This window comes from Fundulus heteroclitus, chromosome 3, assembly GCF_011125445.2.
Source record: "Fundulus heteroclitus isolate FHET01 chromosome 3, MU-UCD_Fhet_4.1, whole genome shotgun sequence".
Lineage (NCBI taxonomy): Eukaryota > Metazoa > Chordata > Actinopteri > Cyprinodontiformes > Fundulidae > Fundulus > Fundulus heteroclitus.
The window spans coordinates 9,952,372-9,980,231 of record NC_046363.1 but is presented as its reverse complement, the minus strand read 5'-3'; the positions used below and the strand labels follow the sequence as shown (position 1 = coordinate 9,980,231).

The window sequence follows — 27,860 nt, the reverse complement described above, 5'->3', positions numbered from 1 at the left end:
GTTTCTTATATTATTATTATTATTAATATTATTATAATTTATTTTTTGGGGGTGCATGGGAAACAATAACTTGGTGCAATACAGCCTCCGACCACAATCAAATTCACTCTGTTCGGGTGGCGCTATTTGTCTGGATAGGTTTTTTTTTTCTGTTTGTTTGGGGTTTTTTTTTTAGCAATGATAAGCCGGAATGAAAACAAGCTGAAATTAAGTAGCGGCAACAATGCTATTTTTAAAATGTAGGGAGTAGAAAGTACTGATAATTGAATGCAAATAGCAGAAGTAAATTGTCATCTAAAAAACAATTGCTCCAGTAAAGTAGGGGTAAACTAAATGTCTACTTAATGGTGCCCAGTGCCAGTTTTGAAGTTAAATATTATTTATTTTCTTTCCCATACATGCCCTCACAATTTTCCAACGTGTAAAATGAGTTTTCCTCTATTTACTGCAATTGCCTCTATTGGCTCCATTAGTCAGTTCATGAGAGAGTGACTGCTGAGCGCTCTGGTTCATCTGGCTACTTTGTTGGGTCCCCGCTATAATGGATACATTAGCGCGAGAACATGGGCTAACTTGATTACCTCAGAAGACATTACACCTCTAAACAAAAGACCTGTGCAGTCGCAGCGGCAGGTGCTTTTCCTCTTCTCTCATGCACGTGGACATCATTGGTGTCATTGCAACTTGTCACCAGAGGGGGCAAAATCGTGCAAAAACGCTGGGTCTTGTGCTATGCTCCTAAGATAGCAAAGTATTTGTACTTCGTTATCTGACACCTCTCATAAGAAATAATATTGTGCATAATTTGTATAGATATGTCAAAAGCGTTTTTAAATTATTGACTGTGATTTTAAAACTTAGGCTTTTACATTCAGAGCTTTCAGAAAAAGCAAATGCTAGGTTTGCAAATTATTTCATTAACAGAACTCAATGCATTAAATGTGATAGTCTTTTTTCTAAATTAGTGGGCTGCCTCAAGGTTCAGTGCTTGGTCTAATGCCATTTATTATCAATATACCTAAATGATCTGGGTCTAAATGTGTCGGATGCCAATTTGCATCTTTATCCTGGTGACAAAGTTATTTACTATTGTGCATAAACTCTTGTTTAGGCTATTGATTTACTGCAAAACGTCTTTGAAGTTATCCAGAATAAAATAGAATAAAATGAAATAGAAGTAGTCCACAAGAATAAAGACCTTGGTGTCTTGATTGATGACTACCTCAGTTTTAACCCCCAAGTGAACAAACAGAGGCTAAAATTGGCTTTTATTTCCAAAAGAACTTTGATTTTTCTTTCAATGCAATGGCAGCTTGTAGCTACAACATTTTTAACTTTATTGGATTATATTTTTTTATATATAAATGTTCCTGCTCACCGTCTTCACATGACACTGTGTATCATGTGGTTCTCGGGTTTATCACTAACTAAAGCACTGACACATCACTGAGTTATTCTCTCGTGTGGGGTGGTCAGCTCTAGCCACTAGAAGGATCAGTCACTGGCTTATTTTTATATATAAAGGGGATATTTGGACTACTGCCTCCGGACAAATGTAATTTGTTTGCACAGAAAACTACTGTTCCTCACGTTTTTCCGTTTATGTGACTTTATGTTGTATTCGGTTCAATTTTTCCATACCCAGATGGATAAAAAGGCTGTACCTTTTGCCTAGACTATGTTGCAGAATAACTGACAATTAACAGCCTTAAGAACTATTCTTATTCTTATTCTTCATGTTTTTTTTGCATGTGTCTAACCATGTAACTTAATTGTACTGCTGCTCTTGGCCAGGACTCCCTTGAAAAATAGCTTTTTGACATTTCTGGTAAAATGAACATCTGATTTTCATTTTATGAAAAGTCTCTTGATGACAGGATAAATGATGAGGAGAGCTAACACTAGCTTGTGCTAACTACTAATGCTGGTAATGGCTAATTGTATCTTAATCCGAAAACTAGTTCTTTGGACTAAAGTCTTTAACACAACCCACTGACATTATCCTGCTGCATCGTTTTATTATCTTACCATTTCTTTAATTTTCCTGTGAAAGATGTTCAGGTCAAAATTGCCGTTTGAGAAGAATGATGAGGCTCCTTTTAGCCTGTTCTCTAAACCATCAGATGTGGTCAACATATTTGATCTATTGTTTAGTTAAAGCAAACTAACTTCTATCCTAATTGCATAAAGCAAGCATTTGAGTTAAGTTAAATAACCCAACAGTTTTTTTTTTTGTGTGTGTGCAGATTCCGTTTCAAAAGATAGATAGATAGATAGATAGATAGATAGATAGATAGATAGATAGATAGATAGATAGATAGATAGATAGATAGATAGATAGATAGATAGATAGATAGATAGATAGATAGATAGATAGATAGATAGATAGATGGCTGCCTCTTTCTTCGTGTTTACACTTTCAAACTTTCTACATTTTAATGAATTCTGAGAGTTACTCCTGAGATTTTTCATCTGTGTCCATATCTGTAGACCCAAAGGAGCCTTCATTCCACAGAGAATTAGAAACAAAACAAAAACAAATCGCCATTTGTTTTTAAAAACTGCAAATTATCTCAAAAGATGTGGACTGTTGAAAATATAAGAAAAAGGGACTTCAGTATTAGAGCACCTAAGATAAGATTATAATGCCAGTACAGAGCCTTTTAAGTATCAGTAGCGGATGCACATTTATTTTGTTAACTAAATGAGACGCTGCCTCAGATGAGGGTCCTAACAGCTGGCGTTTCCTCTCACCTCGGCTTCTTTGTTCTCCCGCCAGCTTTATGGGTACATGGAAAGCGAGCCGCTCACCCTGCAGCTTTTCATTGGGACCGCAGACGATCGCCTCCTGCGACCGCATGCTTTCTACCAGGTCCACCGGATCACCGGCAAAACCGTCTCCACTGCCAGCCACGAAGTCATACAGTCCAACACCAAGATTCTGGAGATCCCTCTGCTACCGGAAAACAACATGAGAGCCATGTGAGTGCTTTGAGACACGTTACCTGACCTAAACCTTAACACATAATGTGTATATATAAATAAATATATATATATATATATATATATTTTTTTTATCACTTAGTTGAAGGCTGACTAACTCTGCCCAACATGTATAAACAGGGACTGTAAAGAGCAAAATACAGTCACTATTTCACCCATATAGAGTGGTTCAACTACATTGTCAACCATTGTACTAATATATGACAGCAACATGAATGTGTCAAAACAATCTGACCAAAGTAACACGTGTTGAATGAAATACTGTCTGTGTAGCATGCTCTTATTGTCAGCACAACCACAGTGTGTGCCGTAAGACAGCGAAGAATCAACATGGGTGTTCTGCGTCTCAGATATTGAAGACTACAGGACAAATATCATTACGTATCCAAGCACATAATCTTAGTGAATTATTAAATATTATCTAAGTCAATTACAAAATACCTGTCCATTTGCATTTACCACATCAAACCATCTTCTGATCAAACACATAATAACCAGCAGGTTATATGGTGGAATGTACAGCACTCTTAAAAGACAACTTTTTTTGGTTTGTGTGTTTTGTTTCCACATTCAATAGCATTCTCAGAACCAAATTCAGCTGCAAGTTCTACACAACAGGAAATTCAAAATGTGGCAAAAGAACTGTGAACTCTTATACACAGTATTACAAATTTGCTATTTGTGTATTCTAGGTCCGATTTCATTTCACCAATTTTGTAAAGCTCTGAGATTTCAGCTGATTCTGATTTCTTTTATTTCTACTTTCTCAACAAGTTATGAAATTGAGCAATCGAAACAATAAAATATTGAACATGGAGTAAACCAATGAAGCCAGTGCAGAACTAAGGGAAACTAATTTATATACTGAAGTTGTGGGTAATGACAGAATCCTGGTGAGTCAATCAGTGGATATGTGGATTCATTGATTTTAACTCTACATGACCCTAAAGGAGACTTTCAGTAATCAACCATTAGGTGTTTAAATATGGAACAGTGTTAAAGTTACGTAAGAGAGAGAGCAGTCAGCATTACACAGCTCTGCAGTTAAACAGGATTTTATAGACATTACACAATAAAGTGATTACAGATTTAAAACTTTAATCTCTTTAGTATCTTTTCTATTTAACAATTAACTTAGTCAGAAATTCTACCACTAGTCCCTGGATGTATCTTATATAGCACTTTTCCAGTCATAGCAACCACACAGTGGGTGTAAATTGCATATGTGTGAGATTAGAGAAAAGTGAAAAACACTTTTTTATCCAGAATGTTCCGTGGCAGACAGAATTGGACGCTAAATTGACAAAACAGATTAATTTTGCTATGATGTGGTCAACTTCCTACTATCTGACTTTCTGACATCTAATTCACTGTTTTGGCAGCCTGACTGAACAACCGACACCACTATAGAGAAAATGATACACTTTTGTTTCAAGAAGCTTTTTACACCTTTTGTTCTTCTTCTGACTTCATGTTAAACACCTCACTGACTCTCCGATTGTTAATTTCCGCTATGGATGGTCATGGATGTCAGCTGATTTCTTAGCTCGTTGTCTGCACACTATAGCTCTGCTAACAAACAGTGGGTCAACATCAGACGTTCTGAACCACAATTGGCAATGTCACGACTGTTGTAAATTATATAAACATTTCAATTCAATTCAACTGGGAAATAATTTATTAATCAGACAGGAAAACTAAATAATGTGGTAGCTCATATTATGGAGGTGTCTCCAAACAGTTGTTGTAGATGGTGATGGCTGTGGGCAGGAAGGATCATCTGTGGCGCTCTGTCCTACAGTAGACACCTTCTGACTGAAGGTGCTCTGCTGTTGGATGTATGTTATCTGATGAAGAGGATGCTCAGGGTCGTTTAGAATGCTCTTCATTTTATGAAGAATCCATCTTTGTCATCTCCAGATGTTATAGGAGGATCCACAGAACTGAGTCGCCTTCTTTATTAGCTCGCTGAGCCTCTTTTAGTCAGTTGCTTTGACGCTGCTACCCCAAGAGATGATGGCAAGGAAAAAAGTGAAAATATTACCTACAGCATGAAACGTGCTGGGTTAAATAACAAGGTCCTCTGAATATTTGAAGCTGTGTGAGAGAAACACATCTGTGGACAGTTTAGAATCACTAGATAAGCAGACATGCACTTTTTTGGATGTGGGAAGAAGTCGGAACAGAGATCTACGTGGTGTCCAGGTTTGAGCGCTCTTCCTAATGCTCCTTTCACATGTGGCAGGATCGGAATTTTTTTGGACTTGTTCCTAGAAGCCTGTGTTAGGGATAACCCACTGATGTTAAATAAGGTCATTACCTGCTCACTATATTTATCCTTGCCATTTAGATGTTAGTATTGTTTTTTCTAAGAAAGTGTTATAACAATTCTTCCACAGCTAGCTTTTGTTTGCCGAAATAACAGAAAGAATAAAGATATTTACTAGTTTTCTTTTCTTTTTTTTTTTTTTACCAATATTAGTCCCCCCCTATCCAGTCCAACAGAACCACAGTATCCTTTATACAGTTGCATTGCTCCTGTGCACTGCTTATTTCTTTGACTTAATGTGTCCCTTCTGGCTTGATTAACAATAAAAAACAGACCTTTGAAAAGGAAGTCACTTTTCCTCTTTGACGTTCACACTCAGGGCTGAAAGCAGAGAAGTGAAAGTTTCCTCTGCCTTCCCCTGACAATCAAACATAAAGAAAGGCCTTTTACTGCCTTTTTCCACTGTGATGTTTACCAGCCACCTCGATAAGGCAGGCTTCACCCATCTGCTCTGGTGCAAGCGATAATTTGCCTGCTGTGTGGGATGCAGAAGGTGGAAAACTTCGGTTTCTGAAAGCTTCGATTTTCCTACTTTCCTCTTTAAAGAAGTCGGTTTGTGCACGAAAGAGCATGGTGTAACACTTAGGCGTAACTTAATCAGAAAGGTGGCAGAAATCGTCTGGCAATTGTGTGAGAAAGTCGGTTTTAGGTTTTCGTTTTAATCCGTGTCTAATTAGTTCAAATTTAATTTCCCCATTAGGGTCTTTGAATTCAGACAAACACACTTGAATAGTTTTATTGCTATCATATGATTTTTTTTTTTTTATTGACAGAGCACCAGATTGTACAAATCTGATAAGGAGCGGCTGTCTAGACTTCTCATTTCAGTTTTTCCCCGTTCGTGTTGTGCAAACCAAAAGCACGGAAAGAAAGAAAAAAAATGGTTCAAATCCCTGACATTTGCCGTGTTCCACGAGTACTGCCCAAAAGTCTACCGCGTAACGCAAATAAAATGCCAGCGCATATCCCATTTGTTTTCACTGCGTTTTACCAGCCACAATAGTTCTATTTCAATTCATAAATGCCTGTAAAAAAACATTTTTTTTCCCGCCAAACATGAGGGGAGAGAAACTTTAGCTCTTTACCTCCCAAATTGTAAAAATGAAATAGATAAAAAGAGACAGCTCAGGGAAGCGTTGGCTGCTGCATTTGGAAATGATTAACAACAGTTTTACGCAGAATTAAAAAATCCACTGGCCTGAAAAGACAACGTGGCTCTGGATACTGATGGATCTTTCTGTGATACTGGTGTCTTATTGTAATCATCCTTTCAATGCCTTGCACAGTTAAAACACTAGCACATTAGCTATTAATCAATATTTAAACAGTTATGCCCAAATGATCTTCCAGTGTGTGAACTACAATATTATAATTGCTAGTCCTAAATGCATGGAGGTTTTGTTTAGTGTTGCAATCTTACCTCTCAATCAATAATATTTTGCTACATGCCAACTACTATTGTACAGTTTCTTTAAACATTATTCGCACCTATTGTAGTTTTCTGTATTTTATCACATTACAGCCACAAACAAGTCTGTTTTGGCACAACGATCTGTGATGAACCAACACAAGTAGTGGATGGTTCTGAAGCGGAAGTATAAGGGCATTGGATTTTCAGGATATGTTGGCCCATATAGAAAACGTATCGTGTTCTGGTAAGAGTAACAGTGCCAGTTTGCACTGGAAATGCCATTTCCACTGGGAAACATGGTAATGGTGGCATCATGCCGTGGTGATCCATTTCTTTATCAGAAACCTGGACTTTCAGACTTGATGGAAAGATGTAAAATTAAATCCAGTTAATGTTATCTGTGGGTTGACTGGAAAATAGTCTTCTTCCATTTTCCATGGTGAGCTTTAGCTATTTCGCAAAGAACAATGGAGTTTTGTTTAATTGCAGTGAAATGTAGTTCTAAAAAGTAATGGCTCAGGGTAGCAGAATCCAAATGTAGGCCAACATTTCAAAACAGTATGATTTATTTGAGCTACTATTATGTGTTACTTTGTGTTGGTCTATCAGATAAAAAAGTAAATAGAATATATTGAGCTTTGTGGTTGGAACATGATAAAATGTGAAAAGGTGCAAGGGGTATATACACATTTGCAAGAAACTATATTCAAAAAAGTATTAGGTGCCAGCATATGGTTAACAAATCAAGAGACAAACGAGGCATCAGTTAGAGTTTGAAGAAAAGAAAAAAGAAAACTAATGAACCTCCTGTTTATATGCAAACAACATCATTTACAAATGAACAATCCAATGCTCTTTTTCTGTCCTCCCGCCTCTCCTATAGAATTGACTGTGCCGGAATCCTGAAGCTGCGCAATTCTGACATCGAACTGCGCAAAGGAGAAACAGACATCGGGCGGAAAAACACCCGCGTGAGGTTGGTGTTCCGTGTGCACATCAACCAGCCCAACGGCAGGACGGTGTCCCTGCAGGCTGCCTCTAACCCCATTGAATGCTGTAAGTCTGAGACACTGACACACACACACACACACACACGCAGAATCAAACTTTCAAAGTCTAACAACTTTCCACTTAAGAAAAAAGTAGGATCTATTGTTGCAGTGCAATAAAACGGGCCACTATTTTATTACCTACTGGAACAAATTCAGTACCTCAGGACCCAGTAAGGTTTATGGAATCAAAGGTATTCACCAAGGCAAAAGATGCATTGCTCCTGGTGCCAAACACATGTTACCTTTACCAAATTCCCATTTTATGAATGCCCAAGTCACCGTGGTAAAAACAACCCATTAGCACAGGTTCCGCAAAAGGTCATTCGCCAGCCCCAGTTTTGGCGTGGTTGAACGATTTCATCATAAGAAACTTCTGTTTCATTTTTTCATTCATTTCTGTCTATAGGTGTGATGTGATTGGCACCCAAGAAACTAATCAAAGCAAGATGCTTAGACAGAGCTGACGTTAGAGTTTATGGTCGAATGTCAGAGTTAATCAGAGCGGCTTCATCGTCTCTGAACGGTTAGAGACCTTAAGCGCTTCAGAAAACTTGTACTGAAGTAAATTCATAAATGAAATCCACGTTTAATAAGCATTCAGTTTAATCATCTGGCTGTGAGTCCTGTCAGTATATTCCAGAGGTTGAGGTCGGCTCCGGCTTCGCCTCGTTTCAACGAAAGCAGAGACAGGTGGTTGGCCACGGGCTGCTTGCTGGAAAAAATGAAGCGAAGATCTGACCATGAACATATTATTCTGAACCGTCCTGCGCCTTTCTTTCTTTTTTTTTTTTTTTTCAAAGCAGCTGTTGGCTGAAAACCTCTTAGCAAGAGGTTATGAAATCATCGTAATAAATTTGATAAGCTGGTTTTCTTAATCAAAAGCTGCTGTTTCGCAGGCCGTGTCCTGGTCATGCTCTTCTCAGGGTAGATTGTGATCAGTAAGTGATGGTGAACTCAGCGCTGAAAGGCATGTGCGTAATGTTTGCGTCTCTGCAGCCCAGCGCTCAGCCCAGGAGCTTCCCTTGGTGGAGAAGCAGAGCGTGGAGAGTTATCCCGCCACCGGAGGCAAGATGATGCTGCTCGGCGGTCTCAACTTCCTTCCCGAGTCCAAGGTGGTGTTCGTGGAGAAGGCACAGGGTAAGCTGGACACACGCCTCCCCAGACTGTGTTCCCTGCATTTTAATTTCCCTTTCCGAATATCTCTTTCAAATGTCTCTGCCCTTCTCTTTTCCAGTTGTGTGCGTGTGTTTTTTTAGTTTTGCTTCCCGTCAAAATAGAGTAAGACTTGCCAGAGAGCAACATGTGGTGCGCATTAGGCCACTATATTTTTAACCAAAGCATATTTACATTTGCTGAAGTTTCCATTGCCTGTTCTTTGGTTCTCGCCACAAGTAAAGGAATGAATTACAACCAGGGCATGTGCAATATCTCTTTTTCTCACTTTTCCTTTCTGCCTGGCTGTTCTGTCTTCACTTACTGCCCTGTTCCTGACAGTTAACCCTCTCGCTCACTTTGCCAGACGTTCACCCTGGCTGCTCGTCTCTAGTCGCTTTGTTTTTCGTTTTTTTCTCTCCCTGTGGTGGGTGGAGGGAACAGCAGAAACTCATATAACTAGGTTTGCCTCTGACTGAGTGATGATCATGAACAACTCTTTGATTGCACACAAAACAAAAAAATCTAATCAAGCATGTACTTCCTGGCATTATCTCCACTTTAAAGTCCTTGACTATCATAGCTAAAACCTTTAAGCTACATTTGTCTTAAAAAGTCAAGAAATGCCGCCTTTTTGATGAAGAATTCAAACGATTACACATCCATACACAATCATCAATAATAGCATAAGGATTGCAAATAAAAAAACAAACTAATGAAAATTAAACAAATATTTACTTTCATATGGACACCATTGCTTTAAGATATACCTCCAATACTGATGCAACAGCCAAACCAAGCCATTTAATCAGAGCTGAGTTCAACCGTCTATAAATATTATATTTGTGTAACAGCTCTTCCTGAATTCACAGCCTATCTGTGGCACTCTTTTTTTTAATCAGGTGATTTTTTTATTTTTATATTTATAGCCAACACCAATAAAAGTGATACTCAAACAGATGGGAGTAAACTGTTGCACTATAGAGGAGACTTCCGTCACTAGTAGTGCCTTCTCTGTAGTGAGTCAGAAAGACAGCACCACTACATATCTAAAGCTAAAGTCATGAAAGTATCAAAACACCAGGAGAAGGCATCTTTAAAACTTTGCTAATGCTAATGCTAAAGCTTAAACTAGAAAAAGGCACACAAACAAAGTTGCCTCTTTTGTAAATGTTTCTAAGAATACATCCCCTGCTCCGACCATCTCACCTGTCCTTGGGCAAGACACCCACATTGCCTGCTGGTGATGGTCAGAGGGCCAGGTGGCCCCACCAGTCTGCCTCAGGGCAGCTGTGGCTATAAACATAGCTCACCACCGTCAGGGTGTGAATGTGTGTGTGAATGGGTGATTAACTGTAGTGGGAAGTGCTTAGCGGTCGTCAGACTTGATAAAGTGCTATATAAGTACAAGGAATTTACCATTTGTGACAGACAAGCCGGCATGCAGCACAAAAGCAAAACATACCTGAGGAAAAAGACAGCACTTAATAGAAAAGTATTTCACATTATAGTAGGATATAACACTAGGTTTTCTGCTGAATTACACTCTATAGAAGTAATTTCATAATTCCTTTATACTCGGTATAATGGTAGATCATCTCAGCACTTATGAGTGGTTTTACAAGGAGAACATAATGAGTTTAAAAATCGTAGTTATTTGAATATTCTTAAAATTTGAGCTTCTCCCTGTTTGAAAGATCAACTCTGCAAAAACGTAGTTTAGGAAGGAACCTATGATGTGTTGAGTGGAAGGGATTGAACATTGGTCGTATGGGGTGTTCTTCTTCCTGGATTTACTTAGTCATGGAAGGGGGGATGGGGGGGGGCGGTTGGAGTTAGGGAATCCCTGGGGAGGAAAAGTCCTACATACATGCCCTCCTGTCTAAGCCCTGTGACCCCTTTCTAGGTTGTGTTTCCTGTCTGTCACCCACTCTTCTTACTTCAGCCCTGGATGCTTCTGTTCCTCTCTTTTCCCTCCTCAATATTCAGTTTTTCTTACCTCTATCCTCGATACCTGCTAAAGACATTAGCCAGTGTGGAGTCCTGTGCTCCAGTGGGATCCCCTCACTTAGGCCTGCTCTCGATATTTCTACGGTTTGTTTTCAGGCCCCTCGATGAAGAGCGATAGATCAGAAGAGGGATTATCTGTTTGCTAATTAGACTTCTTTTTCGTAACTTTAATGACTTACTGCTCTGAGTTAAAAAGCACATTACAGACATACCAACTTAACCACTCTAAACACACATGTGAGCGCGCATTCAGTAATGGCAGCGATCTGGGAGCAAGGGCAGCAAAATTTGGCCTCAATTTTGGCATTCTATCTTTAAAAAAAAATCTTATTTTTATACACTTTCAAAGAAAGATTTCCTTCATTTAGATTGAGAGTAACACCATTGAAATGATTAAAGAATACCATAAAATTATACTTAAATTACAGATTCTCTGTAGAAGTTTGGTTTTATTTTCTGCTGGAAAAGTTCATGATTAAATGAGCCCTTGAAAGCGTCGCACCACAGTGATTATTCCTCTCAGACGGTTACCATTACACGCCAAGAGAGACACGCATTCGAGCGCAGCCAAACTCCTTGGAAGGCATAGAAAGCAATCACCGCTTTTGCCACAGTGGTGACAGCCATTACTGCCGCTGCCATCGAAGGTCAGAATGGCTGCTCACTTTCCGAAATTGACTCCAATAAACACCTTCCAGAATGTTCCACAAATCCTAAAGAGCAACAGACGGATTTTGGGGAGTCTCTGTCCAACGCGTGTTAATAATCCTTCGCAGTTAAACTCATCGAGGTTGAGTCAGAGCAAGATCACAGGCAGCTCAAAAGCCCATTAGCTCAAATGGGCAAACTGTAAATCATAAATGCTTGCGTTTTGCTAAATGCTCCAATTTGAAATTTGAATTAAAAAGCCATACACGTTTACAAAATTGTCCCATTAACAATTAGTGGTTAAATGAAGAAACAGTCAAATGTCTACGAGTCTTGCAAGAATAATTGAACCATTTTCTTTATTTTAAAAGTCAGAATTTTTCAAAATAGTTGAAGCGATATTTATTGAAGGGGTTATTGAAAAACTAAAACAAATATCTACTATTTATATTCAGATGAACATAGATATAATGATTAATGTTTAAATCTAGGTGCTAAACGTTGCATCATTGTAAAATAACAAGCAGTCCCAGTCTACAGTGCCTTATGTAACTGCAAACTTTAATACAATTTGTTAGGATTCTATGAGACAGGCCAATAAAACAAAGTATTGTCATGATTGAAAAGTAGCAGGAAAAAAGGTACATTTTTATTCTTTGCACCAAAAATCTGAAAAATATTGAGTGCATTTGTATTCGGCTCTATTTATTCTGATGCCCCTCAGTAAAAGTCAAATTACCTTCAGAGGTCCCCTAATTAGTGAACACAGCCCCCCTGTTGTGTGATCTATAACTAACTGTGAACATCACCCTGAAGGCACTAACCCTATTGTGAAACATGGTGGTGGCAGTATGATGCTGAGATATTTTTTTGTATTTTTCCTCCAGCTGGGACAGGGACATATATTCTAAATATACAGACATAGCTGCAATAGCTCAAAGCACATTCATGTGCTAGAATGGACCAGTCAAAGAGCAGACCTAAATCCAGTAACTTAAAAATCTGATGTTCACACAAAGCTCTCCGGTCAGTCCGACTGAGCTTGAGTTATTTTTTTTCAAGGAAGAATGAGCAACAATGTCAGTTTGTTGGTGGACACATCTGGCAGAGACACGTCCCAACAGGACTGCACTTTTAGAAGGTGTCGTAGAATCCACTTTTTAGATTTTTAGTCTCATTTCAAGGGGTATGCATTATTTTACAAGATGCTGTAAGTAACAATCAAGTCTGTTCAGGGATAAACAAAAACCACCAGCTGCTTTAACTGTCCACACAATTACAATCATCCCTTCTTTGTGTGTGTGTGTGTGTTTTTTTTATGTTTTTCCCCTCCCACCCCACCCCCTGAGACACCCAGAGTATCAAATAAACTGAGCTATTCTTTTTGTTGCTGCAGGAAATCTTAATGCAGCATGAGAAAATAATTGCTTTCTTTTTCAACGTCCCATCCGTCCCCACTGCTTCCCCCCCCGTCACCCACAGGATAACTGATGCAAACGGTCAGAATCTACTGTGAGTGCATGTTTGCTGATGCTGTTGTGTACGCTGGTACCCACTCCAGCTGCCAGCCCGCGGGCCTGTTTGTGTTGTTCAGGAGGAAGTGTTTTCGGTGAGTCATCTGCGAAGGATTCCCCGTAGAGGGGGGGGGGGGGGGGGGGGGAAGCGGAAAAGAGCTGATCCTAAGCTCTTGGAAAGAAAGAGAAGGAAGGAAAAAGGTAGAAAAAGGGCGGCCCTCCCTCCATAAGAATTGCTGTCCTAGATGCATAAGGGAAGGGAATACATCCTGCTCTGATTTTTGTTTTAAAACTGTTTTTTACGTTATGCAGGGGATCAGATTAATACATGATTATTGACAAATACTTCCCCTTCGTCCCAACTGATCAATATTCTTACTTGTTTAGTAGCACATTTCTGCCCACATATACAGAAGAGCATAAATCAAATGAATCTAATAGCTAGATAAACTCCCAAAAATCCAGACTTCACGTCTTTGTTTTTGCTCCTATGTAAGCAATCCTTTTTTTTTTTTCATCACCCGCAAGATTTGTCTTTTTCCCCTCTTTCTGGGATGAAAAAAGGAATTCTGCAGAGCCGCAGCTCGTGCATCTGTTAGACTTTCCACCGGCTTGTGCTTTGTTGAGCTGGATTCAGCTTTTATGGTGTTGCTATTATTTGTTCTGTGCCAGTTTGTCCAAACCGCTCCTCTGGCACGAGGGACGGAAGACATACCTGGCACACCTATTGCCGTGTGTGTTCTGGCCTGCCCCGCTTTCCACAGATGGAATGAGCGCTGGAGGCAGGGAAAAAAAAAATAGAGCCACAGACAGATAAACAGAGTGGGAGAGAGAGATAGGGAGCGATGGGGAAAGCCTACTCTCTGACTCAGAGGGGAGGGGAGGGAATTCCCTGGTGAGCCGGATAGTTTTTAAATCTGTTGGATTGGAGTGTTGCCCGCAGCTCCGGAGCGCCACACGGCCTGGTCTGCAGCAGAGAGAAGACCGGCGTGTCTCCCGTGTCTGCTTCACGCAGTTTGTGCCGTTGCATTAGGACAGCATCATTTACCATATTACCACTCGGTTGTTACGATTCCTGTTCAGAGAACAAGTCAGAGTTCATATAAAGGCTGGTGCACACGTGACTTAAGAAGCTTCCTCGGACAAGTCTAAACAGCAGACTCTGCTTTGGCATCACCCTGTGACTGAGTGGACCAGGGCGTGATTTGTGATGCCAGTTTTGGATGGATCTTGTGCGAATGTTCCCCAGGGCAACCACCCTGCTTAATAACAGTGGCGAGACAAGGTTTTGACAAAATGTTATCTTTAGTGTAGAAAATGTCAGCATAAAACATATGCATTAAAATGTTGTTTTTTTTTTTATAAAAATTGTGGAGTTAACTGAACAGTCTTGCCTTTAAAGAGTTGAAACCACCCAATATAACCAATGTTTAAGAATATTCAAGGCTATGGTAATATACAATATTGCATCAAGCTGGTATTTTTGGGTTAGGATTTTGAAGGACGTCTTAAGGGTTAAATTATTACAGTGAGCACAAACAATATTGAAACACAATGTCCAGAAAAGCCAAAGTAGAATTAAGTAAAGCGTTCTCTTTTCAGTCAGTCTGCTGTGACCCCTGTGAGGCTGTAAAATATAATGCCAAACTAACCAGCTTTCAAGTCAAGTCACTCAGCCTCTTCTCATCATTTTCCTGTCCAACTCCACACAGACTTTTGTCCAAACTCTCTTTCAGACTTTATAGTCTCAGGTCATGTCATCTCATACCTTTCTTCTTGTACTCCTAAAATAACTTTGTTCCTGACTTAAAACCATCATAAAGCCACTGTCAGGCCATAATCTATACAGAGGCTTCTTGGTCTGAATCAGACCTTTATATCTTCAGTTTTGACCAGTTTTTATACTGGCAGAAGCCAGGTGCTTTGGGGGAGATTGCAGCTGCATCTCTGGAATCAGCCATGAGGGAATCCTCCACAGTCTCCTGGCTGCGCATTTCCACGGGCAGCAAGGTGACTGCCCTGAGAGTGTGTGCAAAATTACTGAAGCATTTTAATTCAAGACAGCAGCAGCAGCAGCAGCAGAGGCGGCAGCAGAAAGGTAATAAAATGGAAAATAAACTTGAGATATGTAAACAGGAAAGTAGGGGAAATGCTTCTTAAAATCCAATCTGGGAAGGAAAAAAGGACATGGCTGCAAAATACATCTGGGTTGTTTCACGAGAAAACCTCCCCAATTAGGTTTGTGAATCATATTTTCCATCCTCAAAATACCCCGAATTGAACTCTTTTCGGTCACCGAAGGCTACCACGCACAAAACTGTGCTTTTTAGAAGGCAATTTCACCTCTGGCTGTCAAAAACTGTAAGTTCATCGTGGGGTTGAATATATCACCAGTCAGCTGTCACGTCTACCGAAGCAGCGATTCAGAGCGTCTGTCTGGAATGTTTATCTGTAATATACAGATCTTTTATTCACTTCACCTCTTCATCATTGTCCAAACTTCAATTAAAGATGACTGGGGGGGAAAAAAACAATTTGTTTGAGGGAGCAACTAATGTCAGGTACACAGCCTGGGTAAAGAGTCGATAGGGGTTGTAGCTGAAGAGTTGAAGACGCCTCACCCCTTGCAAGGACTAATTGCCCAAAGAGTTTGTTGTCAAGGCTGCCTGGTGTTAGTCTTTGTGAATCTCATTTGCTCAAGGGAGTTACTTATAGCTAAACCAAGAATACGGCTTTACTTATGAGCATCAAACCGTAGAAAAACACGTGTCCATTTATTTATCTTATAAGATCGACCCTGGACTATCCCAACCCAGCTCCGGACAAAAAAAAAGGATTGTTCAGTATACAACAGCGATTGTGTCGCGCTTCGCCACCTCCTATAATCTAAGTTGAAAGCCAGAACAAAGGTAAAGGATATTGTGGTCGCATGTTTGCATGTGTCTGCATCTGTTTGTGCGCACTGAGCGTGGGCGGAGGTTGGTTGCAGGAGGAGGAGGTGTTGTCGGGAACAGAGGCGTTTTGCAGATGTTGCAGGGAAGAAGGAGCGAATGGAAAGTCCTGCGGTTATCGGTCGTACGCGGCTCTCCGGCAGTAAGTGGCCCCCGTCCCTGTCCGACCGCAGCTTTTCTTGATTTTCCAGGTTTGATTGAGAAAGCGTTTTAAAAAAACTGTGCTTGAGCGAACTGATTTAAAGGTACAGATGGAGGGGGGGGGGGAATATGAACGAGGAGATTGAGAGAGGAACGGTTTGAAAAACATGTTTACTACCGGAGCTTCGCTTTGACGTTGTAGTCTAAGGTTTCCCTCTTGGAGAGTCTCCCAGAGCGTAGGCGGGTGAGATTCCCTCTTGGTTCCTCTAGACGTAACATGAGGAATGCTCATCTCTGTCTGCCTCTCTCCCTTGTTATGACCTTCCCCGTGTCTGTGCTCCCTCTCTAATTGCCCTGCTCCACTCCTTTCAGCTTCCCAGCGTCATACTGCGACGTGCCTCTGATTCACCTGCCACATGCATGATAGCTTTCATTTGCCAACGGTCGTGCTGCAGGCGGGACCCTGCTACCATTCCCCTTCATCGCAGTGAAGCACACTTTTCCATATGCAGATCTGGTTTCACCAGGTTCCGCAGGAGGAGGCTCTTATCTAATCTGAGCGCTGTCTGTTTTTGTCGTCGGCCGTGTTTAATACGGCCGTTTTTTGGAAAGATCTCTGGGCCGATTTTTCTCTCTCAGAACAATAAAGCGGACCCTCCGCCCCCACCACCACGTCCCAACAATGATGATCCAAGTTTGAATGCAATCCTTTATTTCACACTCATAATGTGAAAAACACAGTCCTCTTGGAACAAAGCGTTTAGATCTGACCGGGTCTGACGAACCTGTGATAGCGGTACACTGAAAACGTGACACAGATCCTCTCTGCTTGCTGTTTCTAATGCAAAAAGCCGAATTTCCTACCGATATCAGGTTCTGTTCATTTTGGCACTAACCTATCGCAGGAGTGCTGCAGCGAGCGTGCTGTTACCTCACATAGCGTGTCGCTGACACAAAGGCCGCGCCATTTCACTGCCACTTCTGACAGATATAATGACTCATCAGTTCTGCACCGTGGTCATTGCTGATTGCCCCAGCAGAATCCAGGACGTCGTCTCATAAGAGATGTGGCATGAAATCCCCCCCAACCCCCCAAAAAAGGCAAAGCATTCAAGCTCAACCTTTACAGACTTGCAGCCACTGTAGTAGCTCACAGAGACGTTTTAGTGCTTATTAGTGAGGATGGAAATTTAAAAAAAAGAAGAGGGAGAAAAGGCTGCTCCTATTTGCAGAAGAAAAAAGCAAACCATAATTTCCTAACTTGACATCAAACACCAAGTGAGAGAGCATGTATAGGGGGCATAACCTTCCTAAGAACCTGCAGACGCAAGTTAATTAATTTTAAGTCAGTTAACCTATCCATCCTTCAGAATTGACACCTTTACATGGTGGAGGAGTGTCGGTGTCCCCTATAATCCTGGTGCCTATGCTGTCCAGGGCTTCCGCCACCGATGGGGTTTCCCCTGGAAAACTGGCATCAAGAGAGGATACAGACAAGAAGTTATTAGAAAACCTCAGTGATTTGTAGGCCACAGAAAATAAATGGGAAAGCTTGCCAGGATTTTATAGCCCGCGGCATCTTCCTGCAGACATGCCTGGCAGGGGTGACTCGTTAAAAAGGGACTTTGTGTCCCCTCTGGCCCGGCATTGCCTTAGGATCATTTACAGCAAAGTGTGGGGGGGGGGGGGGGGGGTGCTGGATTGGAGATGGATGCATGGGGTTTTCTTCTGGACTTCTTACTTCAATAACTTTATCTCAAATGAGAGGGACCATAGTGGGTGGATGGATGGATGGATGGATGGATGGATGGATGGATGGATGGATGGATGGATGGATGGATGGATGGATGGATGGATGGATGGATGGATGGATGGACAAGTCCCTCAGTTACTGAGATTCTTTATTTATTCCTCTATCTATATTTGCAGCTTGTTGATTTACCATGTAGGTGAAGTACCAACGCTTCACCTACATGCCTGCAAACGGTAACCATCAGCCTGATCCTCTTAAAGAAACACATATCTCTGTCTTGACATCTATAATCTGTAGTTTGTCTTTAGCTGTCAATGTGCCATTTAGTCCCAAACTGTCTTCCGCCCTCTTTCTTAGTCCTAGAGTTAGGCCTAGAGGCAAACCCAAATCTTGAAGTGCAAACTAATCATCCTATTATCTCCAAAACACAATAACTTTCTTCTCTGACTAACTTCTGCAACTCTCTGTCGCCCGCTTTTTTACGTTCTCTTGTATTGTACAATGATATAGCCGTTTAAGATGTCTTTTTTATTGTGTCAAATAGATGGCCACCATTTGTGGGAGACAGAAGCCAAGGTCGACAAGGACTCCGTCAAATCTGTAAGTACCCATCAAGGAGATGATCTACAAGAAATGCCTCTGTCTCTTCAGCCTCCCTCCCCCCCCCCCCCTCTGAGACGTTCTCCTTTCTTTGGTCTCCTCCTCATTTGTCCCTCGTAATGATGTAACCTTTGCTAAGGTGTTACAAAATGAAAAACAGAGACAGCGCTGATTAGTCCATGCAATCCTGAATGGAATTTTCACAAAATCACTGCGCCGTCCTGGAGGTAACGCGTTCTCTCGTGGTGTTGCATACATTTTTTTTTTTTCTTTTTAAATCAAGACGGGCAGAAACGTGCTCAAATACACACACACACACCCATCACAGCAGCCCACTGTGCATAGCCAGACGTTTAGTTCACAGCAAAGTGTTGTGGTGAGCTGAGCTTAAACACCTCGTCTGTGCTTGTGAGCGTGCAGCCAGGAGCGGATCACACCCCCGTTTCTACCTGCTGCTTTTCACCAAGGCTGTAATGAGAAAATAAACCAGGGCGCTCGTTTTCACTGACGCACAGTCACATACTCAGATTGTGTTAATATAAAACGGACCAAAAGGGAATTGTCGACAGCGGGGATGAAGTAAATGTTGTTCTTCGTGTCACAGAGAGCTTCTTGTGCTCTGGAGTTCATTAAGATTTCATCGAGTTAGTTAGGTCTGCTTTCAGAGAGGAGGGCCGAGCGGAGGGGAGTGGAAAACTTGTTTGCTCAGCCGTGATGATAGTATGTTTGTAACTGCTGTTGCCTTTCATCTGTGGGACCTCTACCTATTTTTTTATTTTTTTTATAAACCAACAGAAAAAAAAATGCATAAAAATAAATAAATAGCTAATGCGCTTGTATCTAAATGCAGCTGCTGGAGGATTTGGTTTCACATGCAGTTGTGATTTCACGCCAGCAAATGATGGGGTTGCATCAGCAGGGTAAATATGGACTCCTAGAGCTAATTGTGTTTTAACTCCGAGTCCCAGATGCTGGACAAAATGTGGGTGCTCAAGGACAGGCTGGAGGTGATGATGTAAGGACGCAATATGGATAAAACAAAGTACCACTGTGTTTCTAATTCCTGAATGCCTTTCAAAAGTATTCATACCCTTTGAACATGTTCACATTTTGTTCACTTTACATCCACAAATTCACTGATTTTGCAAAAAAAAAAAGAGTTAAGGTGCAAAAAAGGAAATTTACAGAATAAGTTTAAAACGCATTTGCCGAAAAAAGTTCTAATGTAGTAAACGTTTACCTCACAGGACTGATCAGCTGCTTCCGCTGTCAGCGTATTCCCAGATATTCCCATGACGCGCATAAAATTGTATTTCTTTCTCGAAATAGAATGTAACATCACCATTGTTGGGGAGAATACTTTCTAAATCTATTTAGTCACAGAATACTGAATACCTGCTTTAAAATGTACTTTGTAACATATTCCATTACATTGCTTAATCATGGTACTGTATTCTAAATGCTTGGAATATTTAGAATATAGCCAGTTATTCAAAGAGTCCCTTTTTGAGTAACTGCTTTTCTGCTTCTCAGGGGAATCGTGTGAAAAAAATCTCCCATATCCACTTTGGTCTTATTTTTTTCTACTGAGGGCTTCCTCTTTCTTTCCTAAACTTGTACGCAGTTTGCTTCTTGCGACTCTAAACCATGTTCCAAGTATATAGTCAGAGCAGCGGAATTACAATGAATGACTAAAACCGAAGCTAACCTCTAACCTAACTGGATACATAAACACTAGAAGTGCGCATGCGCAGCCAGCAAGCGCAAACTAACACGGAACGTGCACACATATTGGTATTAAGTCAGAATGATTGCCATATGTCACAACCAATAGGTAAGGCGATACCCCCAAAACCAATCCTCTGACCAATCCCTGCCATTCAGCTCAAATGACAGGATTGGTCACAGTTTTTACAGGCCTGCAGCTCTCCCAGAGACCTAATTTGTTAACCTCCTTTTTCTGAATACATAATGTATTGACTACCATCAGGATGGAAGGACAATTTCACACAGTATAACAAAAAGTGTTTCTGAACAAGATTACCAACTAGGGCTTTAAGGCACACACTAATTCACATGTCGTAAAACAGATGACGTCTCCATGACAACACTTTCTTTCTTCAGATATCATGTGAGGAGAGCCCCTTTTTGGGCAGTTTTATTTATTCAGCACTTTTCAGTAACATGACGATTCAAAGTGCTGTACATGAAAAGAAAAAAAAACATTACACAGGAAATTATTACATAGGAAAATAAAAGATTACATTAACAAAGGAATAAGCTAAGTAAATCATTGACCAGACTTATTTAGTCTCACTGTAACAAGCTTCATCACTAACATTGAAAGCTTAACTGTTTCTATTCATACATTAACAGACACGCAGAAAGCAATCTTGGACACACTTTTAAAAGATTCAAAGATTCAAAGATTAGAGGTGTGTCTGAGTTTAGAAAATAGACCTGAGGGCAGGATTTGGGGCTCTTCTTCTCCGGGATGTAACCCGCAATGTTTTGTTGTAAGAGCCGATGTGCTGAAACTTGTAATCATCGAGGGGTCCACCTCATACTGTAGCCTGGCTTATTCGCTTCAAACCAGTCATCTCTGCTGCTTCCCCAGAGTTGATCAGCAGTGGATGGTAATGTCTTATTAGGTTCGCATTTATGCCATACGCCTTACATTTTGCGACTTGTTTCAAGAGTTCTGAACATGCACAGCACACAATTTTTAGTTGACACAAAATGATTGTCATTTAACTTGACAATTATGTACTACTTGTGTTGGCCTATGCCATCAAATTCAGAATAAATTACATTTGCGTCTGCTGTTGTGATTTGACAAAAGTAAAAAGGTTAAAAGATTTTGAATGCTTTTGCAAAGCCTATCATATTTGCAAACAGAGAAAGACTGGATGAGAGCACTGGCCTTGTTATATGTGTTGCAACCAGACTACTTTTAAGTGCACTAGTCTGCCTGGCTGACTGTAATTTTATTGCTGTCCAGAGCGTGCTAACTTTGGTTGCTTGGGATTGAGAGGAAAAGCAGTGCGCATGCATGCATTTAACACACTCAGCCAGCCACCTTCATGTCTTCTCTGTCATCACACGGAAGGCAAACCAATGCTGATCTTACGTTCAACTACCCATTCTACACAGCTCTGTGCCTCCTCCCTCCCTCCATGCACAGCGATGACTGACAAAAGCCTGCTTCCTGTCAGTTTTCCTGCCTGTGAAACCCACACGAGAGTGACAACTATCCTAGGAATTAGACAGAAACACCCTGACAGATTTCTCCATGTTTCCCGGTCAGAATTAAAGCAGTCAAAAGTTCATATCCGTCCAGACTTGCTGTGATCTAACAGATTAGGTGACCGGAGAGGTTACAGGTTACAGGTGACTTGGCACTGCAAACAAATAAGCTGATGTTTCTGTTCTGCTCTGATATGCAGGGAAAAAGCCAAAGCCCCAGGGTTTTCCTCAGAAACACAGGCCTTGGACGAGCCTCATGGACCCAACTGTTCCCTCTGCAAAGTCCATGCTTTCTTATTTAGACCAGGTCCCTTTCCAGTGCCTTGGAAATACTGTCCTAAATGCAGCCAAATGGAAAAAAATATACATACCTGTTAATTAACCACTGAAATTTTCAAAATTAAAACTATTATCTCATGATCCATTACCACTCTAAACAATAGAAGATACTTTTTAAAAATACTTTATATACATATTTTAAGTCTTGCATGTTTGCTTGTATATTTAAAAAATCCATATTACATGCTTCTAAATATAAAGAAATTAAATGGATTTTTTGGAACATCAAGTTTTGTCATGTCCTAAAGTATGTGTGTTGCTTTTCATTCACTCCAGTTCTGAATAGTTTGTTTACTGGTTTCAAAGGTGTAGAATTCCTACTGTTATTCCACTACAGGGAACATTATTTTTGCTGTGACATGATTCTTTTTTTTTTAATAACAGAACAGAAATTCACTTTTCTATAGGGGCTTCCATGTGGTCAGATATTTATTTGCTGAATTACTCTTAAAGCAAGTCATGCCATTGGTTTGCCTTTCATTTTCAAGCAACTGGCATGCCGAGGTGAGTCACACATTAGGATAGCGTAGTTTGAAATAAAGGGATCTTATTTTTCGGTTACTACTGCAAGGTTTGTGTTGTGTTTGCACTGATTCTTTTGCATCAGTGCACATGTGCAGTATACATGTCACATGGGAGATGCTGCACTCATGACATTTTTACTTGTCTAAAAAATGATTGGCAGTCTGGGTTAGCTGGTTATCAAATTATGTATTCTATAATGTAAAATGTGTAGGGTTAGGATTAGCAGGAACATTATGTTCCTGTGTCATCATGTCTTCCTATGCTCCTTGAAACCTAAGAATGATATGCAATGGTATGATAAGGGTTTAAAGATGGTACATTTAAAAAAACTTTATTGTGTCTTGTTTGCATTTTTAGAATACTATTGTTGTGGAAATACCACCCTACAGGAATCAGAGAATATCCAGTCCAGTGCAAGTTAACTTCTACGTCTGCAACGGCAAGAGGAAGAGGAGCCAGTACCAACGCTTCACCTACATGCCTGCAAACGGTAACCATCAGCCTGATCCTCTTAAAGAAACACATATCTCTGTCTTGACATCTATAATCTGTAGTTTGTCTTTAGCTGTCAATGTGCCATGAAGAATTTGAGGCCCATTATTGCTGGGGTTTTATGACATCCTGTCTGGGAACAGTTAGCCTGAGCCATTGCATTTGAACAGAAGATGAGAGGGGTGTTTATTCAGTAGAGAAGTGGTGCTCTGCAGCAGTGAGTTCTACCCACTGAGTGACAGAGCCTCCAAGTACTGTCAGTGTAGTTGACTCAACCTCCCAGGGACCTGACTTTTACACCCCGCCTCACACAATAACCCCATGGTTCCCCAACAAAGGAATGATCTTATAGATGCATGTAAACACACACACACACACACATTCTAGCACTCCACAAGCCTGTCATTCATGTAGTGAGCGGAAAGGTTACCAATACCCCTCTGTGTGCTTAACTTGTGTGGTAGGCATCAGAAGCTCTCATGATGGAATTTATGACATAATTAGGATGTAGGCAAAAAACAGGCAAAATATCAGGTTTAAGGTTTTAACTATACAATGTATCCTTAAATGTGCCCGGACAACGCTGAAGAGTAGATACTGACTGTGTTAGACATACAGCCACATCGTGATTACCAGTGGAATCCATTAGATCCAAACCTGGATATCTTATTTTCATTGATCAGTGCTTAATGGATCCAAAGCCTCTGAGATAGCCTGCAGCAGGTTTTAGGTCCGCGGCTGTTAATAAGATGTGACATTTACATTATCAGCAGATATTTGATGGCCATGGGAGATAAGCAAACAGGAATAGAGCCCTTAGAACAGGTGGAGTGTGGTCCTGGAGATCACAAAGAGGTTGATAAATAGTTATTGTCGTGAAAAAGATGAATGGTTTTTTTACAGATAAAAATCAGAATGGTGTGTGCATTTGTATTTAGTTCCCCCTGAGTCAGTACGACATAGAACCAGGTTATCTGCACAGGGTCTCGACCAGTGATACAAATCAAGTAACAGAAAACCTTTTTAGTTTTACTACAAAATAGGTCAAGCTTGGTCAGATTGGACAGTAAATGTATTTGAACATAAAATTTCAAATCCTTCCCTAAATTTGCTATTTGGTTTTGGTGTCGGTCTAGAATGACTGGGCTATTCCAGCACTTATGGAATTATATGTTGATCGAAACTATTCCATTGTAGCTGTATGTTCATGACAATTGCCCTTCTGTAATCTGAACACCTGTCTCAGACTGGTGCAGTCTCCAAAAGGTGTTGTTTCGAGATTGCCCAATATTTAGCTTCATCCATCTTCACATCAAGTTGGACCCTGTCCCTGCTGAAAAAAAAAGCATCCCAACAACATGATAATGGGTTATGTGCAATGTTAATTTCCAACCACACATGGAATTTTGCATGTTGACCAACATCTTCAAATTCGGCCCACTTATAGTTGTTCTGTAAAGGGATTATTACACCTGAGTTGTGAATCTGTGCATGTTCTCTACAGTTACCATTGACCTCATATTTGCTTCTTTGATCAGTTTTCATGCTTCGCCATGTCTTGGTGTGGTTGCAACTATGACAACCTCATTCCATTTTTGGATGGCTTCTGCAACTTCTAAAGCCAATTGCCTGCACTGGATTTTATTTGGGGGTATCAGAGAAAAGGGGGCTATATATATATATATATAAAAAACACTTTTAATTAAATATTTTATGTTTTTGTTTTTGGAAAAAAAGCATGCTTACCCCTTCAGAATTATACACTACTTTGTGTTGTTGTGTTACATAAAATCTTGTTAATAAATTGAAGTTTCCGGCCGCAATGTCTCAAATGGCAAAGATGCTAAAGTACATTATGGATAACAAAACCAGCCACTATATAAGTCACTGGCTGACACCAAAAGACAGATCTGTGTCTTCTTCTCCAAGCACCTCTAATTCATTTCCCTAAGCATAAACACAACTCTTATTAAAAGGAGACTCTTTGTGTTTGCCCTTTTGATGCCAAGTAAACCACAAACACGCTGTGGACCACACAAGCAGAGCAAGTGCATTCTCAAAGATGCATAATTAACTCATAGGAGTTACAGCCAAATAACCAATGAATCACAAATTGTATTTAGAGATTTGCCACTCCTTTGAAGTCACACTTGATACTGCAAAACTGCCAATTATAAAAGAAAAAATCTTTGAATTAAGCTCAATAGCAAATAGCATCTGATTTGAAGTTGCTTTACTACTGAAACCTATCATATACTGAATTGTTTTTGAGATTACTAAAATATAAACTGATACCCCCTCAGAAGCACACCTAAACCATATATTTAATTTAAAAGAATCGTGTATAAAGGTTATAATCAGCCAAAGAAGACCCTTTGTAGTCATGATGACTGTAAGAGTTTCAATACAGCTACACTGAAAGAGGAAATCCGAGTGAAGCTGTTTGCTTTTGAGGGTTTCAGTATGTGCTTGTGTGTCAACAGTGAGTGAAACAAGCAACGTTGCGGCCAGGTACTCGGGTGGGCTGGGAGGGAAGACACCCACACATTCACACACTCACACACAAACATTTGTCAACACTTTTCGCTCGCGCATATGAAAAGAGTCTTCCGGCCTATGGTCCCACTTCAAGCACAGTTGTGGCCAGTGACGTTGTTTAGAGAGAACATTTCTTTCACACCCTGGTGTCTATTCAGCTATAAAAAGGCAAAACCGAGCCTTAAAATAGACCCCGTTGTTTGAAACAACGGAAGCATGGAGCTAACCCTCTCGGGGCCGCAGATGCTAAAAACCACCTGTATTTTCCATTCAGGTCATGTGACCACTTGTTGTTCTTTGACACTAATGAAAATGCAGCAGCCGCTGCTTTTGAACAACTTAACATGTCAAAAATTAAAGGCAAAAGCCAATGAAATGTTGAGTTTGTCTGCTGATACATAGTGCTTCTAGAGATTATGTGTAGGAGATGTCAGCAGATTGCATCAGCTCTTCAGCCTCACACTGCCTGCTCTGTGGATAGTGAAGTAGTACAGTCAGAAGTATGTTGTAAAGAAAACTTTAAACTCCTATCACACTCTGTGTCTGCTCTGCACTTCAAGGCCATAGGAATATTCACTGCCCTAGGTGAATCCAACACATTTGATCCTTTATGCAACCTAATGTGACGTGTCAAAAAACGACAATGGACATTGCAAATTCCGATACTCCGTATACAGGATGTCACATATTTGCCACACTTCATAACTGCAACAAGTGCTATTCAAATTTTGCAGTAATTGTCTAATAATAACGTAATTTTAGCTCATGCTACACCATACAGATGCTCAGTCAGCACAAATGAAGATCCCCTCACCTCAGAATGTTGAACTATGATGGCTCAAGCAGCCACTGGCCCAACCTAATTTGTGATTAAATCAGTTGATTATTATTTGACCACATAGGACCCCTCATAGAATGTGTATAGAGGTGTTGATCTTTCATCTCCAGATAATTAAGTAAGAAAATAAAACTAGTTTAGCTGTGAAACGTTGTGTCATAGAAAAAGTTACCTACCTATTTTTGACACTGTAGAACACTTGGGAGTTTCCCCCCATTATCCCGAAATGCACACACACCACATAGATATTACATTACATGCAACATTTTTGGATATGATAGTGTTCATAACAAGATGGGAAAAAGTATGACAGAAGCTTTGTTGTTATTGTGGAATAGTGACAAACAAATGTATGGGAAAGTAAAAACTGGTGAAATATTTCTTTAAGGGACCGTGTTTAATTTAGCAGTAAATGAAGTTGAATATGTGGAGATTTATTACAGGAGACTTTATAAAAATAGGATGCCAGAAATTACCATTCAGTAAATCTAAAAGGCATTTTCAGCTCATATATATCCTCAGCAGCATATGAGTTCAAGCACATGTATTTGTCCATGATGCTGAGATGTCATGCAACTGTCCTTGTCTGGTTCTGTTAGTGAGCATTTCTATTTCAAGCTCCCTTCCAATCATTCTTGCCTGAGCAGAGATGTGACGTGGTGGTCTTCAAACAAGAAACAGTTTTCACCAACCACACTAAACAACAAATGCCAGAAAAATGCTGGCAACAACCGAGGCTCGGACAAAGAGCTTCTCGGAACCCCTTTATTTTTACAGGCCATTTGGAGATTCTTTTAAAATATCAAGTTCTATTCTGAACGCAAACAGTTGCCTTCACCCCACCCCAGTGCTTTGTGGTGGGAGCAGGAGAGAAGACTGCCACAAACACGTTCTCTTACACACACACACTCACACACACACACACACACACACTCAAACACACACACACAAACACACACACAAACACACATACACAGGAAAAGTTGCTGAACTACACATTGTTCTTTTTTATAAGTATTTGTAGAGTCACAGTTTTCCAAAATGTGCACAAGGACATAGCTGTTTTAGAAATTTCTTCTGTGCTACATTTTGTCAGACCCACCTACATTTTTAAAAGCCCCAGAGTAAGTTGGATGACCAGATTTCTTTGTTGTTGTGCCAAAGACCTTCAAGTTAACAAACTGCCACCTGCTCCACTACTAATATTATCACAGATCCTTGCCCTTAAAACAATATGACCTTATTATTTCCCTTTTTTGGGTATATTATAGTACTGGAATTGCAATTCCAAGTTGGTTTTAAAAGACAATTGTCTATC

At 40.4% G+C, this 27,860-nt stretch overlaps 1 protein-coding gene across 3 annotated transcripts in view; it reads left to right on the top strand.

Moving 5' to 3' along the window:
- The window catches only part of LOC105933382 (nuclear factor of activated T-cells, cytoplasmic 1), a 75,089-nt gene that overhangs the window by 20,511 nt on the left and 26,718 nt on the right, over positions 1-27,860 (top strand). For all 3 annotated transcript variants that reach the window (XM_036129949.1, XM_036129943.1, XM_036129944.1), the window contains exons 4-8: positions 2,780-2,982; positions 7,627-7,799; positions 8,792-8,932; positions 18,509-18,564; positions 23,032-23,164. In XM_036129949.1, coding sequence (XP_035985842.1) covers positions 2,780-2,982; positions 7,627-7,799; positions 8,792-8,932; positions 18,509-18,564; positions 23,032-23,164 — 706 coding nt within the window. The remainder of the gene's footprint in view (positions 1-2,779; positions 2,983-7,626; positions 7,800-8,791; positions 8,933-18,508; positions 18,565-23,031; positions 23,165-27,860) is intronic.